Source organism: Excalfactoria chinensis, chromosome 5, assembly GCF_039878825.1.
Source record: "Excalfactoria chinensis isolate bCotChi1 chromosome 5, bCotChi1.hap2, whole genome shotgun sequence".
NCBI lineage: Eukaryota > Metazoa > Chordata > Aves > Galliformes > Phasianidae > Excalfactoria > Excalfactoria chinensis.
The window spans coordinates 48,939,164-48,963,840 of record NC_092829.1 but is presented as its reverse complement, the minus strand read 5'-3'; the positions used below and the strand labels follow the sequence as shown (position 1 = coordinate 48,963,840).

Genomic DNA, 24,677 nt, shown 5'->3' with positions numbered 1-24,677 from the left:
GATGAAAGGTTTCTTAAGAATAACAGGATTAACAATGCATATCAATGAAACCTCTTGTGTGTGATACTGTGATACTGTCTGCTCTTAGGAACAAACAGACACTGCTTGCTCGTCGTCTCACACACTGGTCTTCCAGAGTTTCACAGTGATAAGGTCAACCAAAGACTCTGATAAGCTCTTTGGTGACTTGCTCACAGTTACATCTACCCGCACAGCCCGTGATCTCCTGATCTTAGGCTTTGTGTATGGGCTGAGGACTGGGGCTGATTGCTGAATGTTCCTTAATGGAGCAGGCGCCTAAACGCAGTCCTTGATTTCTGTGTTTGGAGGCGTGGAGACTTGTTCCCTGACACCACATGTGCTAGGGGAAGGTTTTGTCATTTAGGGGCAGCTGGCAGACTTTTCATTGGTCTGATGGGAAGTCTTGTTTTTGCTGCTGTTATATCCTGTCCTCAATCTAGAGAGAACTTTCCCTTATGAGGCATCTCTTGTAAGGGCTGGGAGCTTTCATTGTGGACCCAATATTTTCAGGTACTTTTAGGTTGCAGATTGTCCGGCGTGCTGACTTTTCTTCTTCAGCATTAGTCTTCAGTTCTTTATAGCGCAGGTACTGCTTCTCTGAGGGCCAGGTGTCAGATCATGTCCTGCTGAAGGAGTGTAAGCTTTTGGTTGGGAGTCAGACCTGCGTGTATCACGGAGTGTTTCTTACATGGTTGTTAAGAACAATTTTGGAGGAACCTGTCTTCCGGCCTGTGGCATGGGCATCTGAGAAGTATGGAAATAAAGTTGTAGCTAAATAGCGTGGCAATGGCAAATGTGGTAGAATGGCTTTTCAGTCATGAGAGTGGTATAAAACAGAGTTTGCGCAGTTGTCCTGGAGCCTCAAGGAATTTGGGAGGAAATTATTTGTGGAGTGACATTGGCCCTGTAATTTCCAGCATAGGGAAGAGATCACGGCAGTAAAGGGTAAGGAAGAATGAAGGCTAAGGATGAATGGAATTAATTCAGCTGGCTTAAGGGCTACTGAGGACCTCAGAGGTGTATAGTTTGTATATTTGAGCGGAAAAAAATCAAACCATGTCATCATTCATGAATTAGGAATAGCACTAATTAACAGTCTGTGACCCAGGGAAAGTATTCTCATGGCTAGCAATCATTTCTCAGGGCTTTTGAGATCTAAAGTTACGCTCTACCTTGTTATTCCTGTTCTCAACTCATATTAAACTTCACTCTTTCTAGTATCGCATCAAAGTCGCACTATTTTGATATTTTTTGAAGGAAATCCTGCTATTCTATAATAATAATCCTATATATTATAATATATAATATAAAATATAATAATCCTATATATTTTTTCCCCTCCTAATAATAGCTATTGGTATCTGTGTTGGGTTTCCGTGGCAAGATTTTGGGAGGAAGGGGAGCGGCAGGAGAGCTCTCTGTGAAATATTAGGGGACGACTACAATGGTTAACATCGTTTTCAGGCTGCTCTGCACCACACTTATCCCAGGACCTAGGTTAGTTTCTTAGCGGACCTGCTGGTGAAAAGGCAGGTAAGAAAAGACAGTAAGAACTGTGTTGCGGTACAAGAAGGATTTTACAGAGCAGCAGCCATGGATCGAGATAAGGACTTCACAGAGCAGCAGCTGCGGAGCAGGATAAACAGCATGCGAACCAAGGACACCTCTAGGAAAAGAATGAACGGCTCGCGGCTTTGAAGGGGGGTTTAGGGTTGTTATTGCAGTAGCTTTCCTCCAATTAGCGCGTGTGATTTTCGGACGCCCTCGTCTGTCTGCTATCAAAGTATGGCTTTTCGGGCAATAAATGGACGCAGCTCTATGTAACCATATTGGTGTGTGGCTGTTTGTCCGAGCTTAAAGAAATTTGTCAAGGAGGGGATTCTGACTGTTCCCCATCGCTCTCCCTCCCACCCTCGGTGCCGAAAACGGGCCCTGCCGGGATTCGATCCGCGGCGCCGAACCCCTCCACGCTGGCGAGAAGGGACGTTGCGCCCCCACGCGCGCCCCCGCCCTTCGCTCCGGCCCCGACGTCAGCCGCCCCCTGCGCTGCCGCTCCGGCCCCGACGCTGCCGGTGCCGCTGCCGCCTCCCACCCCGCCCACGTCGTTCGCCCCGACGCCGCCTCTCTCCGCCGCGTCTACATCGCCTGTCGCTGCGCCTCTGCAGCCTGCACGGAACTTCGCTAAAGACAAGGACGGACCGGCCGCTCGAACGTTCCTCCAAGAACGGGGGGTTCGACATACTACGGGCATTGCTCAGTCTTCCACTGGACAAGCTCTCATTGAGCGCATTTATCAAACACTGAGATCCATTCTTATCATTAAACAAAAAAGGGGGAATATGGGAGACACACAGCAAGAAAAACTATGCAAGGCTTTGCTTGTGCTGAATGTTTTGGATCATGATCATACAGACACAGCTCGTGTGGTTTGTCATTTTGGGGCCTCCCCATTGCTCAAGAAACATCACAGAATGGATACTTCTCTTTTACCTCACTAATTAGAAGTTGTAAAATGTGACCATGCATCACTGGAGACAAAGGCGCACGCCAATAGAGCTAAATTTGATTGCTCTGGGTGAGAGCACAGGAAACTTGTCTTTAATATCACTCGAAATAAAAAGGAACAGATTTTTATTTTCACTACAAGTTGGGGTTATGGGAGAAGTGGGTTTTGTTTTGTTTTGTTTTGTTTTGTTTTGTTTTGATCAATGTTGAGATATTTTCTCAGATGTTCACATGTGACATAAATGTTTTCTGTTTTAAAATATTTCTGTTTTCAAGGCAATTTGATTTACTTTTGTCCACACAGGACTTCTCCAGGCATCCCATGCCGGTTCCTCACCGCCCTACTGAAAAATTTGTGTCTCCTAACATCTAACCTAAATCTTTTATCTTGTATTTTAAAGCTATTCCACTTCATCTTGTCACTATGAGGCTGTAGAGGAAATGTCAAATGACATCTGGAAGCTGTGATTGAGCACCTGGTGGGAAGGCAGGGCTAACCCAGGGGAGCTCAGGTGCACGTAATACAGATGATTGACTGGAAGGGGTGGAGCCAGGGTCCCCCCTCCCAGATCTCATTTAAGGTCTGGCAGCAGAGGTGAGAGTTTGTGGCCCAGTAGAGGTTTTGTGAAGGTAAGCTGCTTCTTTTCTTGGTTTCTGCATCTCTGGCTGCTCCTGTGTTTGGGCTCACTCTGATCTGCTGCAGCCCAGGACTTTGTTGTGCTGCTCTTATTGCTGTGCTTTGTATCATGTTGTGGCATTGCAAACACAGACCAAATAAAAGGCTAGTCCCTCTCCTGTTTATAATCTCACTGCAAGTGCAAGGAGTCTGCAATGAGGCCTTTTTTCCTCTGAAATAAATAAACCCAGTTCCCTCACCTTTTCCTGATAAAAGAGGTGCTGCAGCCCTTTGCTCATTTTCATGGGCTTTCTCCAGACCTACTGTGGCAGCTCCGCTTTATTTCTTACCATTATTTATTACCATTGGCCTTCTGGGTTCTAAGTAAGCACACACTGTTGGCTCACATTAAAGTTCTATTCCTCCAGAGCCCTCGCATGCTTCCCTGCAGGGCTGATCTCGGTGTGTCTTTTTTCCTGGTCTGTGGTTGTACCTAGGAAGGCCCTGACCAAGCGTGATGCTTGGCTGTGTTGAACCTCACTAGGTTCACAAGGGCTCACTTTTGAGGTGTGTCTAAATACCTTTGGAGGGTATCCCTCTCTTCTATTGTATGAACCACAGCGCTCTGCTCGGTGTCATCGGGGAATGTGTGTAGGGGGTGCTAAATCCCGCTATTCATATCATTTGATATGATGTTGAAGAGCACAGATTCTAAGACAGGCCACTGGGGAAAACAGTGCATCACTGTCCCCCCCCCCACCTGGACATACAGTTGTCTGCTCAGTGTCTGCTGAGCAGTTTCCCCTTCAAAACCCACTTTCTGAGCTTGGATTTTGGGGGGACTCTGCTGGGGCCAGGAGAACTCTCACGCTCTTAGAAAGGCATCCTTAAGGAGTTCCTTTTATGTTCTTTTATAACTCAGCAGTTGAGAATATGTGTATAGTTTTTGTTTGTTTGTTTGTTTGTTTGTTTCTTGTGATCTTCTTGTCTGTTTCTGCAGGTGGGCCTTCTTAACAGTGTCAATCTTGGGTAGGATTAATTAAGATAAGGCTCCTCCTAGCCCAGAATGCATTGTGGCATTAATGGGTTTGGCTGCATAAATGGGTCTCCACAACTGTCTTCCCCAGAAGTACCCACTGATGAAATAGATTTTCTTCATAAGAATTTGTTTGACCCATTCTCGTGTGCTTTTGCTATGCTAGACAAGTTTGTGGGGTCTCATCTCTGGGGAATCTTATTGAGAAGTGTATAGGAAACTGTTAATCACAGTCTGAACCTCTGATTAATCACCTGAGGCAAGTGTTAGGTCAGCTGTGGGAACACAGGTGGAGACGATTCGGCTCCACTGCACCTCTCCTAGTTTTCATGTACGGGCTGACCACCATTGAGGCAGCATCTCTTTTGGAGAGCTCTCCTTAGTGGTGTTTGTGTGACAAGCTTCAGCATTTTCCCTCTAGACCAAAGGCCTCAGAATTGGTGAGTTTTTTTCTATAGTTAATGTCTGGCTATCTATTTACCACCGTTTTTGTACAATTTGAACTGTACATTACTATTCTTGCATTATTCCACTGCACAAGAACGATAAGCAATTCAGCTTCCCTCAGGGAAGCAGTTCTGTCTGATGCTTATACTGCACTGTTATACTGCAGTATAACAGTTAGTTATACTGTAACCTGTAAGATTTGCATGACTGTAAGGGAACTGCAGAGTCAGGGCCCCAAGCACTTACTGAGCACCTGGAAGGAGAGACAGGGTCAGGCTCTGGAGCACAGATGAAAAGGATTCAGCTGAGGGGAGGCTCTACCTATCTTAAACCTCATTTAAAGGCTGACCGCCACTGAGGGAGGATCTCTTTCAGGAGATCCCTCTTTTGCAGAGTTCTTCTGTGAGCCTATGTCATCTTTGGAGACAGATGAGCATTCTTCTTGTGTCATCTTTTGTGCAGCAGACCGGTGCAGTTACAAAGATGCATTCTAAAACATGCATTCTAAAACATTGCCCTTGCTTTACTTTTTCTCCTTCTGCTGCTGTTTTGTGCGCGCATCGAGTCCTTAAGAACCTACAGACTGCTGAGAAAGCCTAAATCAGGTAAAGAAGTTTAAGACCTCCTATTGTCCTTGTAATGTTTTGTTTTTCTAATTAAAATAAATAAATAAATAAATTAAAATCTCCTTAGTTTGGCATTAATTGTGTAGATATGGGGGGGAAAGACATTGCTTCTCTTCTGGCTAACCCAGATTGGTGTGGAAGGGAGATGACTGTGGATGTAATTACCACAGGTCAGCATAGATAGTGGAAAAGGTTAATTTTTTTCTCAGTTGCTGCAGGCTTAGAACTCCACGTATACAATTGTAGGACAAAGGTTAGATTTTTAAAGCTGCTTGCTTGCTGTCTAATGCCATTTGTTCTCACCAAGCTCAAGTGATTGGGGCTTTTGTTTCTGATTTATCATAAAAATAAACAAGAGAAAGGAAGTCCTTTGTTGTCTTTGCTGGCAGAGAGATACTATTGTAGAGTCTGGCTTCCTGGTTAAAGTGAGAGGGCAGGGAGAGTTTGTACCTCTGTTTGTAAGGGAAGACAGTGGCAAGGACCAGTATGAATAGTGAAAGCTCTCTTATCAATGGAGGCACTCAGGAAATATATTATGACCCCACAGACAAGTGTGAAAGGGGGTGTTTCAGTGGGGTGTTTTTTTTGGCAAATTTAGGTCGTATAGCTGCAACCCATAGTTTTTGTTCAGCCATTATTGATAATAATAATGTATACAGAAAATGTGATCTGTATAACCACATTATTTTATTATGTATATATAAATATATTTTAGTTATTTATTCTATAATATTTATTATTAAATAAATATTTAATAATTTTATATTATAATAGATATATTACTATAATATTATTATAGTATTATAATTCTTATGTACACATTATATACATAATAAGAGTATGCAGAAAATGTGATCTGTAAAATGACAGTGATTGTAAGAATGTTCAACTTCTGGGTAATTGAACAGATTTTATTCCATTCCACAATTAGAACAATACATCCATTAACTTCAGCTATCTAATACATTCCAAGTCAATTAGTGGCTGTTATATTAACAGAACAAAATTATAAGAAAAAAAAAATATAAGGATTTCAGGAAGCATCCAAGGAAGGGTTCAAACTCCCTCTGTTCAACTTCGCTGAAAGGCAGCTTTGGCAAGGTGGGGTCCGCTTCTTTTTCCCGGTAGCTTTTCTGTTTGTTCGGTAAGAGGAAGTACAGGCTGGAGATAAAGAAAAACCTCATTCTAAAGAAGGCTGAGATATCAGAACAGGCTTCCCCGAGGCAGCAGTCATAGCCCAATGTTGACACAGTTTACAAAGCATTTGGATGCAGCTCTCACGTAGAGCAGTTGAAGTCAGGGCAATCTCATGCAGAGGTAGGAATCGCATGTCCCTTCCAACCAGGTCAGCTTTCTGATTCTGTAAACAAAAAGACATTTAATTGAGTTAGTGGATTTGTTTATCCATAAACTTACTCTCTGTAATATACATTTTAGGCATCCCTATGTAAAATAGTTCCCCTCCTCCCCCCCCCTCCCCCATTATGTTTATCACAGAGAGCAACACCTCAATTGCCTACAAACATCATATGGAACTAGTGAGTGAAATTATCCAGTAACTCAAAGACTCTGTTGCAGTCAAGCCATTACAGTTTGAGTTATGTATAATGCTGCTGCCCTATTTTCTCTCCTGGATTACCCACACGTTTCACTTTAGTGTCAGCAGAAATAGATCCTTAACTGATTGCAAGTGAAACCAATTAATAATTGCAGACTTGTATAAAGATATAAATGCTCATGTGTAGTATATTCTTGTATGGCAGAACTGCAGTGCAGTTCCATTACTTTTGTTAAAGTGTACAGTGCAGAGCATGATGCATTTGTATAGTTAACGCTAATGCTGAGTCTGTTTGGGACAAATGTTCACAGGAACTAACTTACATTGCATGTTGGACTTACAGGGTCACACAGTGAAGCACCAGCTCAGTTAACCTAGTGAGAAAGCAGAGATTATTCTTAGTGAGCTCATCTTAAAAATGGACAGCAGAAAGTTTTTTTGTTTTCTTTGTTTATTTGAAAACAAGGCAGTCACTGCTACACCAAAGTCAGGAGCACACAGGCACCTGTGAGCTCAAGAAACATTTCCATTTGTAAATACAGCTACAACAATCCAATACAAACACTGGCACCACAGTTGGCCATTTCACTCTGCACAAAGCAAGCCTGATGCACAGTATCTCTGCCATAGGTATCTTGTAAAAATATTTGTTATTGATTTAAGTCTCCCTTTTTCTTTTACAGAACATGCAATGCCAAATAGCAGATCACTTAAGGGATCATTTTTCTTCCTCTTCACGTTCCCCAAGATCAAAACCTTCAGCAGCAAAGAAGCCGGGCCAAAGCACGGAAATAGAGCATCCTTTTTTCTTTCCTTCTTTTGAGGTAAGCACTGATTTCCTGTTAAGTCAGAGACAGACAGGTATCCGCTTCACTGCAAAGCCTCAAGTTGCTAAGCCCAGTCTTTCTGCTACAGGGCAGATAGTCTTGCCATCCCAGATGCCACACACAGTGCAGATCAGCGGCTCCCACTGCAGAAAGTCTTGCTAAAAAGCTTTCACAAGCCAATAATTCTGCAAAAGGGAATTACCACCTGCTTCCCAAACCACAGAAATAAGGTTAGTTACCAGTATTTTAGAGGTACGCATTGAAATGAGGAGAACAGAATTCTATCCTGAAGTTCTCCTTGACAGTTATGCTAAAGTAAGAAGAAGCAGGAGACACGCTATTAAGGGCAAGCTACCTTTTCATTATTTAAATTCAGATATTTTAAAAGTCCCCCATCTTGCAATTTGTGACACTTTACAGGGGGCACATTAGTACAAACTGAGTAAAACTCTGCCCACAAAGAGATAGTTTTCTATACTTAATATGTAATTGATATATAATTAATAAATAATTATAATGCATATAATATGCTATATGAAGTATATTATATATACTAATTGATAAATAATTGATATAAATAATTGGCCTCAGAGAGCTCTCACAACAGCTTTCACAAGCATTTCCATTTATTTGCCTGTTAGGTTTTATTTTTTCCTCCCTAAGAGGAAATGACAATAACATTACAGAGAACAGAGCAGCCACTTCCCTCCTCAGTAATCACTCAGTCTACCTAGATTATTGATACTGTAAAACCATTCATAGCACATACAGGACTGATGCCTGTGGCACGCATCTCAGTGTATTCCACCTTCAGCCCCTTAACCAAACTTCTGTAAACAGGAAATCCCTATAGACCCCCTTAGGCACAGAGCAAGAGTTGTTTCAAAAAGATCTTACCTGAGGCTTGAATTAAACCAAGTCTTCTTCTTCAGCAGGACCCAGAACGCAGCTTCTCCTCACTTGAGCTCCTTCCCTCAAGATCAGGAGCACCACCACCACACAGGAGCCACCCCGGCTCCCAAGGAAGAGACCCCTTCACCAGGGAGGGGCTCCTCCCCACACACCCCACTCAGAGGGTGGCCCCAAGGGGACAAGGGAGGGACCCCGAAGGGCAGGGCCCAAGTGGGGACTCAGGGGGCAGCCCCCAAGGGGGCAGGGGAGGGGCTCCAAGGGGCAGGGGTGGGACCAAGGGGGCTGGGGCTCCAAGGGGCAGGGGAGGGACCAAGGGGGCCCAGGGGAGGGAGGGGCCCCGAGGGGGCGGGGTCGGCCCGAGGGGGCGGGGGCCCACAAAAAAAAACTATCTGCCACTATGTTTCACCCACCGTCCCGCCCAAAAAAAAAATTATATCTTTTTAAAGATAGTGCAAAACCCGGTCTCCAGCATTATTACAAGGGGGAGAACACAGCCCACACTAAGTGACCAGAGCAGTCACCCAGTGTGAGCTGTGTTCTCCCCCCTGAACAAATTCAAACCAACACAGAAAAAACCAAGACAAAAAACACCAAGTGAAAACACCAAAAAACACACAAAAATACCAAGACAAAAAAAAACACAAAAAACACGAAGCGAAAACACCAAAAAAACCACAAAACCACCAAGACAAAAAAACACAAAAAAAAACCAAGTGAAACAAAGAAACACAAAAAAAAACAAGACAAAAAACCACAAAAAAGCACCCACTAACTAACCGACAGTGCTCTAAACACAACATCACCCGACAAAAAGTCCCCAACACCGAAAAGCAACACACTAAACAAACAAGGACACACTCACCTCGCTCCGTGCAGCTGCTCCGATCCAATGCCACCTCTGCTCCTCGAACTGCTTCTGAGGAACCGCTGCGACAGCCGGCTCGCGGGGCTCACCCGCCCTCCATCCAAATGCTCTGCTGCGCTGCTCACCCTGCCAAAAAACAATAAAGACAAGCCTTAAACAACCCCGGAACAGAGGACTCAAACTCCCCAAAAAGCCCATTACTCACCACACCGTGACACCCGGGGACGTGACGCCGGCTCTTCTTCCCTCCCGCGCTGAAGGCTGCGCTCCTTTGGGCTCTCCGTCCTTCCTCGTCCGCCTTGCCTGTAACAAACGGCACAAAAAACATCATACAATCCACTCGAGGGCTCACTTCTGCCCGCTTCCTCGGCGGACATAGGCGTAGCCCAGTAAGATCTAGGGAAAGAATGCTCAGGGGATACCTTAGGGCTCTCTTACCACATCTCCAAGATGCTTATCCTGACGACCGCAATACTCTCTTCTCCCTGCTGACAGAAGGACAAAAAAAGCCCACGGTTGCCACTCGATACCTTTAGCCTGGAAATTAGGAAAAGCTTCTTGACCCAAAGGGGAGTTAAACGCTGAAATAGGCTCCCCGGGAGAAAGTCGCCTCCGCGTCCTGGAATGTCTTGAGGAGCCTTCTGTTCAGCTGAGCCTTGTAGACGCCTATGCTTAAGCTGCCGCTGGAAACGACGATCTTGGACATCTCTTCCCACCTCGGCGCCTCTAGGATTCACCAGCCTTTTACCTACGGGATCTTTAACCGGCTCCTCCGCACCTCGGAGGAAATCGTCCTTCCTCCGGGACTGTCGCTTCCGACGAACCCGAGGAACCGTCTCGGCAGCCGCCGCTGAACCTTAGAAGGGCTCCTTCACCTCCGCCTTCTCTCATCCCCTATTTCACAGGTGACAGTCCTGATAACGACGCACCCGCACGTTCTCTAGCCTCTGTTTTGCTGTTAGCGATCTTGCAAGCTTCGGTTAGCCGTCTCCTTCCCCCCACAAAGGGGATCCTGAACTGGCTTTCACCTCCTTTTTCCTCTTTGAGGTGACGCCCGTCTCCTGCCGTAGTTGCTCTTTTTCTTATTCTTGAGAACGCACCCTGATGAAAACAAAGAGAGGAACAGGGTCGAGAACAGCCGTCGGAACACCTTCGGCCTGCAATAGGAAAAAACTTGTTTCAGCAGTCCGTGCGTGGCGACGGCCCCGAACGGCCCCTCGGCTCTCGCCGCCTCCGGGGTCCCGTTAATACCCGGACGACTCACCGTTTCGAGCTTACCTTCACCGGGAGACGTCCCACCGCAACCTGAAACAAAACAGCAGAACACAGAGAGAACGTTACAAAAAAAGCCCAACCTCAAAGTCCCGTACCAGAAAAGCAGCCGAAGAAGCACCGAAACCTCACAAAGAAGCGGAGCCCACGCCGACTACCATCTTCTATGGAATCCCGGATCCCTCTGATGGCTCCCTACGGCCTCCGGAGGAGCTTAAGAGGCGTAGCGGGAGGACCCGCCCCCGGCTGCGAACCAGTCGCGGCTGCGCCGCCCCCGCGGCACCTGGGAGTCGTTACCTCGTTAGAGCCGGGCGGGGGTTTGACAGCTCGACACGCGGACTTCCGATCTGCACTAAAGATCTGAACCGCATTGTCAATTTTGTTGTCCACTTCTGCACACCTCGTTGTGAGGCTCATTAATAAGTGAAATCGTCGTGCCTCATTCAAACGACTCGCTTTGCGTCTCATCACGCCCTTCCAAAGAACGTCCCCGGCATTACGGCATTAACGCTTTCCAGCGCCCTCTGCTCCGTGCTGTCTCTACTCCCCTTTCCTTCCCCCATTCATAAAAAAAAAAAAAAAAAAAAAAAAGATGTGTTGAACCTGTGAATACTTTGGACCTGACCCAGAACATGTGATTGAAGGCAGCATTGAAAACATGGCAGCGGGGATGTGACGGATTCCCCGGTGGGTTTGCGATGCGCTACAGAAAATTCCCTACCGGTAAAATGTGAAGCGTGGCTTTGCGAGCGGTTCCGTGCGGTGTCGCTTGGGATTGCGCTCGTGTGTCGCGAACATCAGCTGGAATGATTTGGGTGAGACTTCACTTATCTCCAGTAAAGGACACGGGTACTCTGTAAAGACTGCTCTAATCAAAGGCACTTTCACTGGCAGTTTCGTTCTTAATTGAAACTCCTGAAAGTTGGACTCCGCTCATTTTCATGTCTACGATGGTAGAAGTGTGAATGTTTTTATTGCACGCTGTTACACGTATATTTTACACGGCCATCGGCAGCATCAAACGGAAGAGAAGGGAGATCTGAACGTGCAGAGTGAGGTGTCAGATCCCGCCGAGGAAAAGCAAAGTTACTGCCCAGCTACCTGTTCCTTAGATCAAACCGGCCGTCTGCTCGGCTACGTTTCAGAGTGAGACTTGTGAGTTAATAGATTTTATGAAAAGAAGAAGCGCTTCCTAATGCCAGGACCCTGATATTTATTCTAACGAAGAAAATAGAAACTAAACATGATATTTCACTCCATCTGGACGAAATCCATCCATCTGCACAGTCGTCACTTGGAAAGCGAGCTGAAGGTCTCTCGCTTGCATATTTCATTTCTTTTAACTGCCTCTTTTTACGAAGCGGCGCCGTCAGAGCGCTCCGTCACAGCTCTAAACGAACGGCCTGAACGAACGGGGGTGCTCGGCGGAGGTGGACGAAGCGGGCGCTGCCGTACGGGTTCCGCGCCCCGCTCGGCTTGAGCGACCCGCGTTTCGTGAACTCGGGTGAGACGGCACAGCGCGGGGCCGGTTCCGATAACCCGTCGCAAGTTGTTTCCGACGAGCTGTCGCTGTTTCTCACTTCTAGCAACGGGGTGCAAAAGGAACACCGGAACACACGGGCCCCGCTCGTGGGGCAGGGCACGGCCGGCCGAGCGCGGCGCGGAAGCGGCCCGGCGGCTGCGGCCGCTCCCTCCGCCCCAGCCGGGGCTGCGCTGATTCCTAGAGGGGCTCCCGGCCCCCCGCGGCTCAGCGCCGCCGCCCGACGTTCTCCCTCCGGCCCAGCTCGGCCCGACCCCCCCCCCGGCTCGCCCCCCCTCCCCGGCCCGACCCCAACCCCTGTTCTCCCCCCCGCCCCGACTCGCCCCCCTCCCCCGGCTGCTGCGGGCTTTCCTGGCCGCGCTCGGCCCGCGTCAGCCGTAACGGATGAGTTTGGCCCCGTTTTCACAATGTCATCTAAATTCACCTTGTCCCAAACGCGCAGCCTCATAAGGTACGTGACAGGTGATGAAAAGATGGAACGAAAAACAAAACTGTAAAACAGGACTAGTGCTGATTCGGCAGTACCCAAACTGCATCCTGACACAGCCGGGAAACGGTTGGCAAACTCCAGATGCTCTCTGCAACTGCGATTTCAGACACGTTTTCGGCAGGGCTTTCTCCCCTCCCCGTGACAACAGACACGCGTTCACATTTAACAACTAATTGATTTATTTAACAATACAAATTTTTTGCTACTGCGTATTTTAGCAGAGAACTTGAGAAACAAAGTTTGCTTTTGTTTTATTCCTTTTTAAAGTTTAAATGTTTACACAAAAACAACCTTTACTTCAGTCAATACAAAATTAACGCACACACACAAAGTACATTAAAAAAATAACAGAATCACGACAAACCAACAAACAAAAAAATAACTAACAAACAAACAAAAAAACACAGAAAAAGGATGAGAATTCAGTGTAAAGGATCCAACTGCAAGGAAGGCGAGATGGGGCAACGTGGATGAGGCATCATGTTCATTACACCTCAGTAGCTGAAGTTATTAGTACAATACAAAAACAAAATACATTGCAGTTAGAATTAAAACCTGTCTCTTTATATACATATACATACATATATATATATATACCATAGTATTTCATGATATAAATATCTGTAAATTCTGTAGGCAACATAATTACACATGAAATATATAGTTTGCTCTTTGCTGGAAAGTCACCGGAGTGGCGTACGAGCGCTGCTCGGCACAGCGGTGCGCTACTGGACAGCGGTGAGCAGACCGCGGATGTCCAGCCTGGATGCGATAGCCCCTTGTCTCTTTGCCGACCTGTGCTATCTCTCACACGTTCGACGACACGGTGAGAAACTCTGGTTGCCGTCAGCAGTGATTTCCAGCGCTTCGTTTCCTGGCGTTAGTCTGTTACCCGGCTTAGGCGTAGTCACCTGCCAGATCCACTGTTTCTCATTCCCTGTTGCACTTTATAACCTGAAGTCTAAAGTTATCTTGTAGTTATCAGAGAGACTGGCTTCAAGGTGGAGATATTTGGGATACGTGGTTCTTCAAGATGCCTTCAGGAATCTGTAGAAATATTTAAAGTAGGGAGGACAATTTATGATCAAACCTTGTGATACAAAAAAAGGGGATCTATATAGCAATGGCTAACTTCAGATTCAATCCTTAGCAGTTTTTCTATTGCTTTATTATTAAAACCTAACATTCATTTTTCGTATGTTAAGTGAGCAGAGCATCCTTCTGACAGAATGTTACAGCTATGTTACCTTCGACAACAGCAGGTAGTAAAGGGGAAAGTAAACTTTAAAATCAGGTGTAATTTTTAAAAATCATTTAAAGGGATCAAATCTCTTTTTGTATAATGGATACTGTGACTGGCAACCGACAGAAGTTACATTATAAAACTGTCGGTGACTCCGCTGTCTGCGCTAAACAGCTGTATCTTCATTACTTACAGATGTTACACAATTTCCAAGCCAGAAGGTGAAAAGGGGAAGGAGAAAAGTAGTCTAAAAGTTTTACAACTTGCATTTTCACTAACAAAGGTTCAATTCCCCACAGCTGTTATTTTTTATTTTTTTATTTGTTTGTTTTTTGTTTGTACTTTTAGGTTCTGTTGAAACCAGCTCAAAAGAGGCAAATCTGAAGCCAAAGAATGACACCTGCTCCTGAAATCAAACAGCCTGACTTACACAAAACCTACCCCAAAGGTAATTCAATTCAATGGCTGTCGAGGCCTGTCTGAAAGTTACTGCTTTCACTTTAATCAGTGGTTGCACTCATCACTGACAGCCATGTCACAAATGATCCTTACTGCTCATTCATCTACTATTTCTTTGCTTAACAGTGCAACACGCAGCAGAAGACAATGTTCATCAGTTCCCCTGAGGCTCCGTGATAAGTTATCATTTGTTCACTTTCCTTTTATAACTCTGGAGATTCCTAATTGATGAAAAATCCTGCTTTGTCATTGCCCCCCTACTCTGCTCTCTCCAGTTGGCTAGTGCTTTACTTCACAAGAAGCGTGTGCGCTGCTCACACATACTTTTGTTACGCTTCCCGGGACAGTCAGTGGAAAGTTGGAAAAGCATATTCCAATGTCAAGAAGAAGTGTAGAAAGAGTAAAGAAATCTCCCAGAGCGATGGCACGGCTCATTTCAGGAGGCTTTCTTTTAGTTCTGAAATACTTACTGAGACGCAATCTGATTCCTCGAATGGCAGGCGGACCTTAACTGTACTAGTCGAGGAGAACCGGCCCCCTGATTCCGTGCGTGTGTACTGGGTACAGTTATCATATGGTGCTTTATAATTCATTCCAACCTGAAAAACAACAGGAAGAATAAATAAATCATAGCATAATAAGATAGCACAAACAGAATAATGCAATAGTAAAGCAGACCCCGGTAGAAGGGCTGGGATGTCCAAATCAATCTGACGGTGCCGAGATGTTTATTTCCCATCTACTGAGCTCACTCGCTACCAGACTCCACAAAATCCCTTTTCTGGTCACCTACGTGGAAACAAACACGAGCTGGTGGCAGAATAAATCTAGAGGTATGAACAGAAATGCTAAGAGACACCACAGAATATATCTGGTAATATAGGTGGAATTAAATATAAACAAAAGAAAAGTAATTCTACAGTATTTCAGACTTTTTTGTTAACAGATGGAAGAAAAGCAAATAGTTTGAAAGAGGAAAATACTCTTTGTAATAGAGGTTAATGGATAAAAGCAGAACCTCCTCACAGTGACCACCTTTCAAGCGGAAGCATAATAATTGTGCATTAGCACAAGAGAAGCCAATTGCAACAAAACTTTTCAAGGAAAGAAAGGATGACGCAGAAGAGATGCAGAGCTCGAGAGCTACCAGAGGACAAATATCACATAAGACAGCCACTGGGTGAGACGGTGTCATTAACTGCTCAGAGCAATAGCAGGAAGTAATAAATGCAAACTGCCAGCTCACATCTATGCAATGCTAAGCTGAGAAGACCTAGCGTATTACCCGGGTGCATTTGTGAGGTGCGCTACATGCACTACAGCAGCTATGATGCTTCCAATTTCTGCCCAGGCAAATTTGTAACAAGCGTTAGTACAGTTACATGGCTCGCTCAAACTATTTAGCCCTGTATCTTCAGGGCAAGATAATGACTCTTCTTCCAGTAATGGAGCAATATAATGTGAAGCCATCTCACTTATCTGTGCAAAAGCAGTATTACACAATGTCACCGCCCCCTACAAATTCCTTCTCTCTGCTGTGTGCCAGGAAGAGGGAGTGACATGATTTCCTTTCCTGACAGAGATAAATTATTTTCAAGAGAGCAGTGTCTGCAAGATGCGCTCAGCAAAGAGAGTGGCCACATAAACTTTGACATTTACTTTGGAAATACAGATATTTTCTAATCTCATGTCATTCAGTACTCATTCAATATTCATGACTTTTCCCGCCCCCTCATTAAACATTCATTCAGTATCATTCAATATACATGACTTTCCCCACCCACTCATTAAATATTCATTCAATACTCATTCAATAATCATGACTTTTCCCGCCCACTCATTGAATATTCATTCAATACTCATTCGATATTCATGACTTTTCCCACCCACTCATTAAATATTCATTCAATACTCATTCAACATTCATGACTATTCCCACCCACTCATTAAATATTCATCCTGTTCTCATTCAATATTCATGACCTTTCCCACCCACTCATTAAACATTCAATGAGTACTCATTCAATATTCATGACTTTTCCCACCCACTCATTGAATATTCATTCAATACTCAATCAATATTCATGACTTTTCCCGCCCACTCATTAAACATTCATTGAGTACTCATTCAATATTCATGACTTTTCCCGCCCACACATTGAATATTCATTCAATACTCATTCAATATTCATGACGTCTCCCACCCACTCATTAAATATTCATCCTGTTCTCATTCAATATTCATGACTTTTCCCGCCCACTCATTAAACATTCATTGAGTACTCATTCAATAATCATGACTTTTCCCGCCCACTCATTGAATATTCATTCAATACTCATTCGATATTCATGACGTTTCCCACCCACTCATTAAATATTCATTCGGTACTCATTCAATATTCATGACTTTTCCCACCCACTCATTAAACATTCATTCAGTACTCATTCAATATTCATGACGTTTCCCACCCACTCATTAAATATTCATTCAATACTCATTCAATATTCATGGCTATTTTTTTTCCCACTCATTCAATATTCATTCAGTTCATTCATTCACAGCGTTATAGCCACGTTCTTTAAAGTTCCGAAGATACTGCCCTAAGTTAATGTTGACCAGGAATTGCCTGATATCAGTGCCACCGCCTGTGGCTGACATGATGGCAGCTTCATTCCAAATATTCCCCGACAACCACGTGGAAGTAGTCAGGATAATTGCATTGTCGATAGCAACAGAACTCTCTTCATTTGTTGCCAGCCAGCCAACAGAAAGCACCAGTTTCTCAGAGATAATTCTTTGAGGCTCTTTAGTTCAAACTGTTATTTTGTTGTTCTTGTGGTTGTTTTTTAAAGACAGCAAACCTACAGAAAATAAAAACAAAATTAGAAACAAACAAACGAGAAATATCACTGTATAAAAAGGCTTGATTTCACATTAGTCTTGGATAAAGTTCTGAAAAGCTCCTTGCCATTTGCACAGTAATTTAACACTATCTTAACTAGGAAAACTTCAAATGGGTTAAACGGCATAACCTCTCCCTCCTTGTATAATCAGCTCTATGAAGAAGACGACTTAAACAGCAAGCTGAAAGTAAAGGTATTACATATACCTTATTATCCAAAATATTCTCTTAAAAAAAAAAAAAAGACGCTACTTATTATCTAGAATTGAACTACTTCTGTGCTGTATCATTAACTCCACTGAAGGATAAAACCTCTTCTGGTATGATTTCTTTAATGCATTTGAACAACTACATCATTATTTTGACTTTAAAATAGATATAACAAAAAACCAAACCACAATCTTCACATTTACACCATGTATGTGTGATGGCATGATAGGAGGAAAAAGTGAAATGGAACAAAGCGAATTTTTTTCTCTGAAATGTATATAAAAAACATAGATTATATGTATATGTATTTATGTGTGTGTATACGTATATCAGAGCACTATTCTTATGTAAGTTTCGTTATTTATAACACCTCTCTGCATTCTTAAGAATGTATCCAACTTCAGTCCTTGGGCCGTATCTTTATCAGCTTCGATTTCTGTTCACAAAGTTTCCGAGCAGCAACACGCCATCTTCAGTAAGAAAGGTTCCTTCACAGACTTCAAGCATCAGAATTTCCTCGAGCTTTTCATATAAACCCCTTCACAAAACATAAAGCTCAACGCTACTGCCCCTCACCCACCTCTATACTCCTGAAAAATATGTATACAAAGACATTTTATGTCTAAAAGTTGAACCTATCTTCTTAGCATGGGGTAACTACTACAGAAATGACTAAGGCAAGCAAAAAAAAAAAAAAAAAAAAAAAGAATAGGCAGAAACTGTTTGTGTCTCAGTGCATCATACACTCATTAAGAAAAAAAATGTACTCAAGCATAAGAAAAAAAAAGTTCAGTGCTAGCATTTCAAACTAGGTATTTCAAAATTGATGTTGAAATTGGTTATCTCAGCAGTTTCCATCTTCCTTGGTTGCGTGGTGTTGTTGAGGGTCTTTATCCCTGAGGTGTTAACGTGGACTTTCACTCAGTGTCATTCTTTCGATCCTTCCACCTTCAGCGATGACAAAAAGTCACTTAGGTAAACACTTACACTTTTCTGTACCTAAGTACTGTGTTTCCTACATGCAGTGTCTCTGCCCACACCTTATGCCGGAACACCTCCAGTTCTGTTTCTTCAGGAACTCAAACAACCGCATATTATCAGTTACTTGGATCCATCTCTATACAAACCACAACACACTAGATTATCTTCTATACAAACTCTGCTTCCAAATTTGTACAACATTATTTCTTTTTGCCGCACATTTCACAACATAGTACACAGCAGACCTACAAAGGAAAAAGGTGCTTGTTGAGAACCACAAAATGACAGCAATGCTAGGAGTTGATGGCCAAGGCCATTCTTCATTTGAGCAGTCACCTCCAGCTGAAGCCCTTTTAAAGAAAATGGGCAACTCTGACCTACCAATACTGCTCGTTAAGTAGCGAGTTCACTGTCATCTGTTGTTGTATCGGTGAAGAGGATTCTGTTTATTTTGGTATAACTGCTCTCAGATGATGCTGCAAGTAACATACAACTAATGAAATCCACAAACAGGTGTGTGCTTATATCACAGGCCAGAGAATAAATAGCACATCATTTATGCTCCAGCGTTTTAGCCTCAAAAAGCATACAGAAAAAATTGGAACCCAACGATCACCTCACCCAAAATGGGACACTATTTAAAAGTAATGACAACCATTGAAAAAGAGCGCATTGGCCCAGTCTTTAACTGTCACAATTGCAGGGTTTTTAGGAAGATTTTATAACCCCTTTTTAAGCTCTTCCCTATCCTGGACAATATGGCTATTTTCACAGAGCGTATCCCACACAGCTTTCTGGCATCTAGCTGTTGGACCTTTCCACGCATATCTACCCCAAGACCAAAACTGGTAATAACAATGCTATCGGTCTTGTTAGTTGTTATTTTTACTGCGTTACATTGCAACGGTTTGCAATCTGGCTGGACTTATTTGCTCATGAAGTATCAGATATTCCAGCTGTATACGTCCTGCCTCAATAGACAGTTGTCCACCGTACCTATTCCAGACGCTACGAGAGAGTCCCTTATATCAAAACCACCAGTTGGTCCCTCCCTGCTTTATTGTCAAATTTTACATTTTCCAGATAATTCTCAAGATAACGAATGGGATACACTCCGTTACAGCAGTAAAAACTTCTCGTTACGACATGGAAAACTCTGTGTGAGCATTAGTTGTATATAGGTTACAGTGCTTTCCCACTTACATATACAATTTATTCATCTATTCAAGGAGAAGCTAAAGGTTAAAATATTATTTAAAAAAAAATAAGCATATAAAAAAAACTTCCCATTCTTTCCTTTTAACTCTTATCTTTTAAAAGTTGTCCTGTGGCAGCAGTTCCCAGGCCTCAGGGCTAGTGGATGCCTTTACCAGTGTGTAGCGAGTCCATCCTTTCTCAGCTGTCCTCACAGCTGTTTCAGTCATTACAAGTACTTGGAACCGTCCTTCCCAGTCAGTTTGCAGCTTTGTCTCCTTCTTCATCTGGATTAGGATCCAGTCCCCGGCAATTATTTCTACATCATCCTGCTCTATAAGGATGGGCCTGGTATTTCGGGGATCTTTGGAGTGAGAGTCAACATACCCCTTTGGCCTCCAATACAGTAAACGCTGTATGAGATATTAAAACCGGTATACTTTGGCCCGTGTAGATTTACAGGCTTCTTGAATATAGAGCACCAGTGCAGCCACCGCACTCACGCACCCTGGCCATCCCTTATTCCCTTCAAACTTTTTGGAGCTTTATGATCAGTCCGTAGCTGTGTGTCCACATTCAGCACCATCCTGTCATTCTTGGGAACGTATGGAGTTCCTTGGCAATTTGCAGCTCAGGGGTTTGGCAGATGGGTTCTTTCCTGGCTGTCCTTAAGGCTCAAAGTCCAGCTGTAATCCCATATCCCAAATATGTCACTTGTCGTTAGAGTTATTTGTGCTTTCTGTAGACCAAGAAACTCAGCAAACTCACAGTTCATTACACAGTTCTTTTCTTGTCACGGCATCCACTTGCTGCAGTAAAGTTCCACCCTGGGATGAAGGATCCCAGGCCTCAAGCTCACGAGTTGACCAGTACTCAAAAATCATTAAGCTGTTCTCACAACCCTGGGTAACACTGTCCAGGTAAACTGGACATTAGGACATCCCTCTATTAGGGCTTTTTTATTCAAAAGCAAATAACCGGGCAGAAGAGACATCCACCAAATCCAGAAGGTAAACTCCACCTATTCATTCCTTAACCGGGTTAATAAAGTGCACAGACTTGCCACCACTGAGTGTATGCATTCAACAGTTCTATTACTTGCCCTCAAGTCTTGTTCCAAACTATAGCACTCGCTATCAAAACATTTTGCAAAATTGGAATCCAAACTCCAAAAAGTTACCTATTATTTCTTTGATCCTGCTGCAGTTACATATCCTCAAAGGGCACCGCTTTACCCTGTCTGGGCGAGCTCTTGCTTTTAATTTCTATTTAGGGCTTCACATTTGGCTCTGATGCCCACACCCCTAAGTATATCCTATTTGAGATTGCTGTGACTCCTGGGGGTACAGCATTGTTTATCCCAGTTTGTGTTAAAGCCAGACTTACAATTCTTAATCGGTCAATATTGTTGGACTCTTAGCTCCAGTTTTATTAAATTTCTTGCCAGAGTAACCTGCCAGGTACAAGAACTCCTGTATTCCTACTTGTTTTCCTTGCTTATATTTAATGAATCTAATAATAATAATAATACCTTTTCTTGTTGGGCAGTATCTTCTACTACTGTTACAAAACCATCTATGAGTGCAAAGAACACCATATCCACCAGAAAATAAACCACTTCATCCTGCTTCCCTACATGCAGTTTCCCATTGCAGTTTGCACACTGCTTTCCTTCCAGCGGGGCAGAGCCCTCCCTGGGCTTTTCAAGCCCCTACCCCCCCCCCCCCCATCTTCCTGAGGGGATCTCTGGGTCCTACGACTCTATTCTAGCACAAAACAGTAACAGCTGTTATTATTCCCAATTCCCTTTCTATCTGCTTGTCAGTTTTTGTTGTTGTTGTTTGTTTGTTTTCATATCATTCTCCTCCTCTCTTCAGCCCTGACATCTCCGTTATACCTTGCCAGTCCTTGCTTCCTTCAGCCTGTGTTTGTCCCAAAGTTCCTCACTTTCCAAACTCTCATCATTACATAAACTACTAACATCCTATTTCAGTTTCAGCTCCTTCTCTCCAGATGTGTCCAGCGCTAACACTGGGATTTCAGCTTTCCTACATCTCTGCACACGAAGGCTATTCTCACTTCCATTGCCCCCTTCCCCTCCACCTCCCCCTTTGCTGTTTACAGCAGCAGTCTCCATCCCTTCAGTTCCTTGGGCTGTTCCACCCATATCTTTATGGCCTTATTTCATGTTTTTCTCGATTCCCAATTTCATCTTTATTCCCTAGTTTTAATACAGCATTCTCAAAAAGTGGTATTGTCATCCTGGTTCTCTCTACCCCTGCTATCTTTAAGCTCTCATTTATTAATTTGAGTCTTAACACCTCATGGGCCAGCAATGAACGAGCTGCCCCAGTATCAACTAAAGGCACAACTTCTTCCCCCTCAGGTCCTGCTTTCATATTTACCAGAGGCTCCTGCTGGGACCCAAGTTTTGAAAGCCCCAGAAATTGATTTAATTGTTCTGCTGCTCTTATAAGACCCTCAATTAAAGATTTCATTTCCTTCTTAACATTTCTGATTTCTCCACTAGTGAGTGGGGAGTTTACATGGCACATTTATCCTTGTCCCAGTGGGACCTCCCATAAGGGGTACACCGAGGTGCTGGTACAGTTGGTGTCTGGGAAAGGAAAATTTCTGATATCCCTTTTACATTGCTTTAATTCTCTCCTGAGCCCAGCATGCCCCCCTTCCTGTTAAATGACCCTATGTGCTTTACCATTTTCTCTTACTGGAGCAGTGCCTGTCTCCCTTTGTGCAACACTGGGGTTATATGGGGGGGGGTAGACTCTCTAGAGAGTACCATTGATTAGTTCCCTTTTCTAATTCCTCTCCTTCCTGGTCTGGAACTTATTTTTGTTGTTTTTACTAGTAACGGGCTGATTTCTTGTATCCAACAGGCAGCATATTCTGATTCTTTCTTTGAAAAGCACTTTTCTTCTTTAGGTATAAATTCAAGATCTGACAAACCCAACCTTCATCAGATCCATCTTTTGGCCAAAATATTGATTTTTTCCCTGAATTGTGTCTCTAGGCCGTATCTGTACACAGTATTTAAGCATCTTGTTCCTATCCTTGTTCCTGGTTTTGGGATCATTCTTCCAAGTCTGAAGCATCTTTCCCAAGGGGCTATCTTTGGGTACAGTGTTCGGGACCCTTTTACCCTGTTCTATGGAGCTGCTATTACCCATCCCTCCGAAGTGCTACTGTGAACTACCCAGCTCTCAGGTTACCACACTCCGACTCTCGGATTAAACAGGGGTGTACTGCTGGCACTTTGTCAAGCGCTCAGGGTACCGTACACCACCAGCTCCCGCCCGAGACTCTCTCTTTCAGCGCCACAGCCGCTTCGTCCGTCTCCGGCCGCGCCCCTCGCGGGACAACGGAACCGCGGATCGGGACTCCGCACTCGCTTCGCACTAAAAGTGCGTCTCAGCCACACACATTCAAGAGTCTCAACCCAAGATAAGAATTAAATTCCCTTACCTTGATTCGTGCACCAAGTGTCCGGGTCTGCAAGGGTTAACACCTGTGCCTGCCTAGCCCTTTGGCTTTTACGGAGTTTGTAACAATCTCTATTTCCTTTCAGCTGTCCTGAGAAGTCACCTCACCACCCAGACGGGATCGCTAAAATCAGCGGAGTGCACTTATACTGTCCAGAGCAGCGGGGACACCCCAAGAAGCGATAATGAACCCAGACGAGCCCCCAAATTGTTGGAAATATCCTCAGTTTTTGGTCAGGACGGTATCTCTGATAAAAGCAGTTTTTATTCACAAGTGCAATTGCAGGCCATTGCAACCAGATATTCCAGGTTACAATTTTACCCGAGGTTTGCATTTGTTAATTACATTTTGAAATGTGTTAGTTCACGTGCTATCTCGTGCCGGTCAGTCGCCATCCTGCTGTTTCTGCTTCCAAGATGTCTCGGTACTCTTTTCTTAGTGATACGTTAATTCCCTTCAAAGCTTCTTCCCTTCTGTCCCAGAGGCCTTTGTTAAACAAGGAGCCCAGGGGGTCGGTGATTCCAGTCCTTCCCGATATCTCTTCAGGCACATCCTTAGGTATGTCACAGCTTGTATATTATTACAATGTGTACAACAAAACATTAAAACATACATTGTTGCTAGTTTATACAGGTATATCGTTAAGTATTTTAACTTCTCCTCTTTGGATCCTTTATTACTCAGGTCTTATTTACAAGCACCAAAAAAATCAGTAGTTCTATTTCAGACAGCTGGACAGACAGGAGCTGCAGTCTTTGTACCTATGACTGCTACCTAATAACTACAAATTGCTTCACTTACACAATGAGACCTTGAAATAAAACATTCTTATCTTACTCGAAATGCAGAAACAACATTTGATTCCCACAGTAACAGAAGAACACGAAGGGAGAGCTCTGCATCCCACTTCTCTGCATTGCTCGTCCCCTGCCTAGGAGGCACACACGCAGCGCTCTCTCTGCTCTCACCACGCGATCGACACAGCTGAAAATAAAGGCCGAGAGTCACACCAAAGCAAAGCAACAAGCACGTACCATAAAGGAAAACGAGCCTACCTTTACACGCTCCACGCCGGCGCGGTCCCACACACAGAGAGCCACGCAGAGACGCAGGTCGCGCGGCTTCCCATCGGCGAAGCAGCTCCCGGCCACGCTCCGCCTTCCAGCTCCGGCGGCAGCCGCACAGTCGGCGAGTCCTGCTCGCCCCCCCCCCCCCCGGTCTTACGCAAAGCCCAGCCCCGGCTTCCCCTGCCCGCAGCGGGGCGCTGCCGGCCGACCGCTCCCAGACAGCTCGGTGGGGGAATGGGATAATGGTTGACATGATGCGATGTTGCTGCATGCTCTGAGTTAACAGTGCAGGAGATTTTAATGCTGAGTGTTGTGAGCAGTGAACAAGCCCAACTCCCTTAACATGCCTTTGTTGGAGAGCTGCTCCAGCCCTCTGATCATCCCTGTGTCCCTCCTCTAGACGC

General features: G+C 44.3%; 1 protein-coding gene across 1 annotated transcript; it reads right to left on the bottom strand.

The window, feature by feature from the left end:
• Window positions 1-6,151: 6,151 nt before the first annotated feature.
• LOC140253325 (uncharacterized) lies at window positions 6,152-11,153 on the bottom strand. The gene is made up of 9 exons (XM_072338841.1): window positions 10,983-11,153; window positions 10,818-10,880; window positions 10,692-10,718; window positions 10,343-10,514; window positions 9,852-9,901; window positions 9,619-9,716; window positions 9,411-9,539; window positions 7,151-7,183; window positions 6,152-6,611 (listed from the first exon to the last, which is right to left on the bottom strand). Exons 1-9 carry the CDS (start codon window positions 11,151-11,153, stop codon window positions 6,548-6,550), a joined length of 807 nt encoding a protein of 268 aa, XP_072194942.1. The 3' UTR covers window positions 6,152-6,547.
• Window positions 11,154-24,677: the final 13,524 nt, after the last annotated feature.